We start from the raw sequence: 7482 nt of genomic DNA on the forward strand, positions 1-7482 counted from the left end.
CATCAGTTTCCAGCGTCTCAGCAGATACATGATAATGGGTAATCATTATTCTACAATCATTTGCTAGACAAACATCCAGGGGATCCTTCTGAAGACAAAATTTAAAGAGGATTTTTAAAGTCTTTTTGGTACAGCTCTTGGTATAAGTTATGTGTTACGGATTTGCCATGTCTGTCAGTCCTTACAGGGATGCTCTTAACTGCATGGAGGGGTGGATGCACTTTGTGCAGAGGCTCTGACCCAAAGACTCTCAGAATCTTGAAGGTAAATTCTGATTCTCAGAATAAATATGCAAAAGCTGGAAATAGCAATCCTAATTTACATTAAGTGGTGCAAACACAGCTGTTTGAAAATGCTTAGTGGTGGTGTAAATTACAGAGCATCCACCAGAGGGAAGCTCATGCATGCATTCGAAGTGAAATAAATAATTCGAAAGATGAGTGAAACACAGCTGATATTTTGGCCAAAGCAAATTCTATTCAAAGTGTTTTGTAACAGTAGCACAGACTTCTTGAGCTTGGAAATTTTTCAGAAGTTATTTGCCAGTCTAAAGGTAACATACTTACAGAAAGTTTCCCATGTTGATGATTGAGTTGTTGCACTACACATAATATGCATGCGCACAAAAAAACTTCAGATTTTTTTTTTAAACACAAAGATGCAGCCTAATTTCACTTCTGTTGATAAATTAGACCAGAGCTTCTTGGTCCGAAGTCCAAATTCACGGCTCCCTTCGTTAAAGGTCCACCCACATTTGGTCATTAGAGTGAGCAAGATACTGAGTTGTTCAGCCACTGTTGTGTTTTGCATGTAATTGAATATACTACGTTGCTCCCCCTATTAATGGAAACATTTGTGAAGTTTTCCATTAAGTTTGTGTACTACTAATGTAAATTTGATGACAGTCAGACACTTTTAGAGAATATTGAAGACTGCTGACAGTCTGCAGTTTTCACAGTGAGCAGAGTCACATAGAGCTCTTCAGAAACATGTTCCCTAGCTAACATTAGCTCTAATATCTGTGATATTTAGTCTAATAGCATGTCTTCAGAGTCTTATTCAAGCAAATCTTAGCATGTCAATACTTCTCCGGGATCTTTTTAGAAACAGAAATCCCAGTTCAGAGACTCATTTGTTTTCTTGTTCAAATGAAAGATATAGGCAGAGGCCATCTGGCAAAGGACAGATGCTTTGGAAGTTCAGCCAGATCCACACACCACTGGATTAGAACTATACTAACAGCAATGGTTGTACAGACAACTGCTCTTTTCCGACAAAAGGTTGGTTTCACTTAAAGAACCTACCAGTCCCTGTAGCACTGCGTGACAACAGGTACTGGGCATCTCTCTTTGTTATTTTTTTTTCCAATAATAATCTGCATCTTAGTTCAATCTAGATAACCCACTGGCAATAAATTAAGAAAAAGCCCTGATGAAGTTAATTCTGGAGAAATAATGTGTATAAAGATGATTTCATTTGAAGAAGGAAGGTTACCCAGTACTTCCTGTTAATTTTCACAAGTGGTTTTCAGAAATTCCCTTTAGAATACAAACTACTTGGTTGGGATTTTCCCCTACCCGATCTTTATTAAATGTAGTTAAAAATGAAAGGAACTGGAATCATGTATCAGATTAAATCCAAATTAAAGTCTTTATTACACAAATAGTATTTTGAAGATATAATACTTCAGTGGAGTTATTTTGGATTTGCTTTTGATCTCATTATAGTTTTATGAGATCAAAACCAGCTAAGCTGATTTGGGGGTGATGATGTTGCAATCCTTTTTCCATGGTGAAAAATACTTTTCAACTTGATACTATACACTATATTTGCTGGGTTTATAAAATTAGGAAAATAATATGTATCACATTCTTAAATTTAAAAAAACCTATGCCTAACTCCTTCATTTCTGTGAATCTTTTCTCATGGTAAATACCCTTCCAGTTTCACTTCTGTGACTCTTGAACATTTCTGTTGGTGCTGCTGTTTTAGTTCCTTTAACATTTCAGAATTTAACTTCAAAAGAAGATGTTTTGAGATCAGAATAACAAAACAGTTTCAAATTCTTTGGCCAGATTCTGAAGAATTTAGGATACATTCAGGAGGACAACATAATCATATATTTTCTCTCTGACATGGAGCATTTCCTCCTATAAACCTGTATCCAGACTGGATATTCTCATGGTTATTGTTTGGCTAAAGAATGGCAATTTCCCAGAGAATTAGAAATACAGGCCTAACCCACTTTATTGTACCAAGACAATCTCACTAGAGGGCACGTGTTGATTTCCTCTATGCCAGTGTATTTCTAAATTGTGGTTGACTGTTTTCTGCTTAATTAAAAGAGATGACTTGAAGGCAGTAAGCACAAGTTTTTATGCTTTGAAGCAGAAATTGACATCAAACGTATAATGCACTTTTGTAGTTTATCTGACACCCCTCTTAGTTTTTTCGTTTCTATAAAATAAAATGTTGAGTTACTCATGTGAGCAAGAGTAGAAGAGCATAATGAGGGTTTCTGCTCAGAGCTGTTGATTAGATCAGTAACTTCAAGAAAGTAGTGAGTGTCTTTAAATAAGGACACCTGAGAAAGACCACCAACAAGCTTCAAAATCTGCTAAAGCATGATGGATATAAAACTAAAAGCAAAGTCAGATGCTGCACTGTATTTTTATTTTTGCTTTGAATGCAAAAATGCACATCTTCCTAAACAACAGGAACTGCCATATGTGGTCAGATGTCTGTAAGAGCCAGCATGAGGATGTGAAATCATAGGCCACATTACCTTACAGAGGATCAGTTAAAGAACTTGACTAACACCTTCGGAATAAAAGCAGAGCCCAGAGCAGTCAAGAACTGAAGAATTTCTAGAATGAGTCAAGCTGAGGAAAGCAGTATCTACTCAACATGGAATATTGTGAGATCAGTAGTCTGCGTAATACTGAGCTTGTCATTTATTATTGGGACCCCTGGAAACTGCATCGTCATCTGGACTGTTTTTAGAAAAATGAAGCAAGTATCTCTTTCAGTCCTACTCATCTTGAACCTGGCCATTGCTGATGTCCTTGTACTGATCACTTTACCAATCTGGATTTACTCCTTTGCTGACTCATGGGTTTTTGGACTTGTCTTCTGCAAAATACTGGTTTTCATTATTTACTGCAGCATGTATGCAAGTATATTTCTAATTACAGCACTGAGCTTGGAGAGGTTAGTGGCTGTGTTGTACCCTTTCACAATTCAAAGATACAAAAGAAAAGAAAAGATTTCTTTTATCGTGTTCCTCATTTGGTTCCTGTCTATTACTTTTGGCATTTCTGTCATTCCATTTCAAGAGACAGAAGAAATGAATGGTCAACTGCTGTGCACATGTCGCAGCTACTCTTCTAACAGACAGAAAGTGTCATATCTTTTGCTGGAGACCCTTGCTGGTTTTGTAATCCCTTTTTTCATTATTTGCACTTGTTATGTGTGTGTAGCAAGAAGAATAAGCAGAATGACTTACCAATCTAAGCAGCGATCAGGACGTCTCATTGCCAGCATTGTGGTGGCATTCATTCTATGCTGGTTCCCTCACCACGTGTTTAACATCCTAGATATTATTTCGATTGAAATAGAACTCTCTAATGAGGAGGTGTCTTTGGCACTGGATAAAATTGTAGACAAAGGAGTGTACATCTCTGGAGCGCTTGTATTCATCAGTAGCTGTATTAACCCTCTACTTTATGCTTTTGCTGCACGAAGATTTCAGAATCACCTGAGATTTGCCAAGATGTCAAAGCTGTTTGAGCAGATGAGTCAGACTGTAACAGAGGAAGACAAGAAAAGAAGTTTGGTTGTAAACAAACAAGAAGATCCTTTAGTAGGCACAGAAAATCTCTAACAAGGAACTCAGTGATTAATCTGTGTCATTTCTTCAGTAGTCCTTTCTCCTCATTCTCTAGTTTCATTTCTTAAGCAGTCCAGGGAAAGCTAGAGACAGATAAAAGCTTTTTGATTTGTTGTTTTTTTCCTGTGTGCTTTATAAGAATTGGCACTGACAGCCTAGTTCAGTTCATAAGTTAATATCCATGTCACAAAATGAGCATTATTTCACTGTTGCTGAGGACCTCAGCAAGGTGAGTAGAAGCTCAAATTGTAAGGAATACAGCATTTTTACTTTCCATTAATATTATTTCTGATTACTAGGAAGTCTGTGAGCAGAAAATAACTCCTCATGGAAAGGAAAGGCTTTGAAAGTTTAAAACTAAGTTTTCTTCAGAAAAAAATTGTTAGATGGTCAAAAATCCTTATATAATCTAAAGTTTTAAGAGTCCAAAGTTAAATTCTTGATATGGGTAAGAAGTTTTAAAGTACAATAATGACATACTCTTCTGGGTAGGTAGAAAATCTAAAGTAATTTTACTCATTGTTTAAGTCTGAAAATAATAATTTTTGTTTACACAGTCTAGCTCCTTCACTGCATTACCTTGTGGTAATAGGTTTGAAAAAGTCAAATGTGTGTGACACATCTCCAGAAAAAAAAAGGGATATGAGAATGCTGTGTTGTGTGACAAACATCATTACAGACTGCACACTGTATTTGATGTCAAACACATTGCATACTTCAGTGGCAATTGAACTATTGATGTTCTAAATATATATACTCTTAGTATCCTCAAAATTTTTGGTTCAGTTAAGCTTCCAAGATGTCTATCAAATTATGGAGGAACTGGATCATCCTTAGGTGAGAAGGAAGGAGAGATCCTTGATACTATTTGTAACGTGTAAGAAAATATAGTAGCAGTACAAGGTATATAACATCAGAAGAACTTCACTTTGCAAATAGGAGTGTTGCTTTTTCTTCTCTTGTAGAATAGAGTGGACTTTACCATAAGAAACTGATAAATTTAGTACTTGCAAGGAATTCAGTTTTGTTTATGTGTGCAAACTCACTATGAAATACTGCATGTTATCAAGTGTTTGCTTTTGAAGTTCTATTTATTTCAATTGTGCATAACATTTTTATGCTTACTTTTCTTAATTTTTAAGTCAAAAATTTGTAATAAGATCAATATAACTACTGATTAAGAAACATATTGTAAATTCCTGTATCTTATTCTGGACAGCTGCTAAATAGTTACTCATTCTTACAAAGAAATTACAAATACTAACTAGAACTTAATTTTCCAAGTCTGATTATGTCACAACTAAGCATATTTAAGTTGTATTAATTTGACTTGTAAACTGAAATAGCCATGGGGAAGTAAAATCCTTAGCTAATGGAAAAATATTTCTCTAAACTTTGCGTATGTATTTGTTATTCCTGCTTGTTATCAAAAAGTCATTATTTCTTCTCAATACGAGAAAAGTCCACAGCAGAGAGGGCTTTCCTTCAATAGAATTCCTTCACTGAAATTAAAGAAAACTTGAACAAGACCTTGTTTGCAGCAAAGAGTAAGCAACAGATGAAGCCCTTTAGACTTTACCCCATCCACCTACAACTCTTTTTTCATTCCACCAATGCCTCTTTAATTGTTATTAGTACATTTAGTATAACAATATGACATTATCTCACAAAGAAAGCAGTACCTTTAGTTATCTACCACATAAAAAAGTGAAGTTGTATTTCCCAATATGTTCTAGAGATAAGAGTCACTCACTATTCAACAACAACACAGTCCAGATGAGATCGACTGTCTCAGGAGCATGTGAGCACTGCAACTGAACTAGAGTCCTAGGCCACAAGGAGCCAAGCATTTCACAACTCACAGGATGGGAAAAGACCCAGATAAATTCTAGTTAGCTACCTGACCAGAATTTTCCTTTCTATCACTCTGTGCCCTATACCTACCATTTTCTGCCTCAATATTCAGTTCTCACATTTTCTCCACTGCTTTTTACTCATAACTGTGCTATTAAAGTAAAACATGTGGTCTGTTCAAGGAGCTAGAGCTGTCTCTTGTGTTCTCATTAATGGCCTTGGACAGCTGCCTCCAGTAGTTAGTCATCTTTAAGAACTCCGTTTCTTTTGAAAGCTCTTTGAGGTGTAGTAAAATATACTAAAACAACAATCTTAACTTATTTCACTTTTATATAGAGCAAGTACAGTTAGTTCTTGCAAACGCTGGTATGCCCAGGTAAAAGCCCCGCTGTAAGTGGGACCGTTGGAGTCAATGTCAGTAAGGTTCACTGCTGCTTCCTTTAGCAGGTAAACATCAATGTAGCCAGATCTACCACTTCATCTATGCCAGCACGCTCTATCACCAAGCAACAGGAATTCCAGTAGGCCCATTCAACCAATGGACAGTGGATCTTCTCCTCTCCTAAAGTACTGAATCCCAGCCAAGCAGAAGGTGTAGCATAGATTTTGTGCAAAATGCTGCATCTTACGATAGCAATGCTTCATGCTTCTTGTTGACTGCCTTACAAATCCATCTCACAGATTATATTGGAAGACTGGTAGAAAACAAAGATTTTCCTTGCTTGTTCAAGCCAGATCAAAATAGTGACTTGAAGGTGAGATCAGTCTTGCTAGTAACTCTTGAGACACTCGCTCTTCTGAAAAAAATGAGGTTTCATGTCATTTGAGTTCCTCTTATTTTTCATACTTGCTAACTCTTCCATCCTTGTTTGTGAAGTCTATCTCTGTGGTTTCAGTGTCCAGCTATTTCTCATGACACAGCAAGGACGAAGGCTGGGCTAAGGCCACTTTAGTCACCTGAGTCAAATCATCTCAGATTACACTGAAGTACAGGGAACATGATGTGGAATCAATGCAATACTGCTTAGAACACTGAGTACCAGGAGGTGACCACATAGTTTGATTCTGTAAAAATTAATAATCTTCTAACATTTATCTCCTAACATTAAAGTCTTAACCAGTCTGAAACTTGCTGTGAACATTCCATGGGTTTTCATCAGGAATTTTTCATGTTTGCTGTAGTAGGCTCATGCTGCTTAACAGGGTTGTGAATTCATGCTGTATTAACAGGATTGAAGGGAAACCTGAAGAATTTTTAGTTCATACATAACCAATATACAAGAAGGATAAAAAAGATCATAAAGAAAAAGCATCAGCCTTATACCTTTTGTTACCTGCTGACATCATCAAAACATTTCTGTAAGCATCATGGCAAAAGAGTTATATCAGATGTCTGGATTAAAACAATGGAGCTTTGTGTATATTTAGAGGCAACAAGGGATATGAGAGATCTTTATTTGCAGGCAGAAACAGGGAAACTGCATTATACTAAGGAAATCTTTTTTTCCTTTTTTTCTTTTAAAAACCATCAGAATATTTTGTAGGAAGAAGTAGAGCAAAGTTAAGAGACATTTTAAAGACAGTTAAGGCTGCAATTGTGGAACTCTTAGGCTTACTATTAACAGGAGTAAAAGAAAGATTTGCCTGCAGTGCTTGTGTTAAAGGAATAATAGAACCTGAAAGCTAACAGATGGCACAGAAACAACATAGGAATGCAAATTCTTTCACTTTCAAGCAAG

General features: G+C 36.3%; 1 protein-coding gene across 1 annotated transcript; it reads left to right on the forward strand.

The window, feature by feature from the left end:
• Positions 1-2834: 2834 nt before the first annotated feature.
• LOC126637806 (leukotriene B4 receptor 1-like) lies at positions 2835-4936 on the forward strand. The gene has a single exon (XM_050311280.1). The coding sequence runs from the start codon at positions 2873-2875 to the stop codon at positions 3881-3883; it is 1011 nt and encodes a 336-aa protein (XP_050167237.1). The 5' UTR covers positions 2835-2872; the 3' UTR covers positions 3884-4936.
• The last annotated feature ends 2546 nt before the right edge of the window (positions 4937-7482 follow it).

The sequence above is a fragment of the Myiozetetes cayanensis genome, unplaced genomic scaffold (assembly GCF_022539395.1).
Source record: "Myiozetetes cayanensis isolate MyiCay16 unplaced genomic scaffold, myiCay2020 scf16, whole genome shotgun sequence".
Classification (NCBI taxonomy): domain Eukaryota; kingdom Metazoa; phylum Chordata; class Aves; order Passeriformes; family Tyrannidae; genus Myiozetetes; species Myiozetetes cayanensis.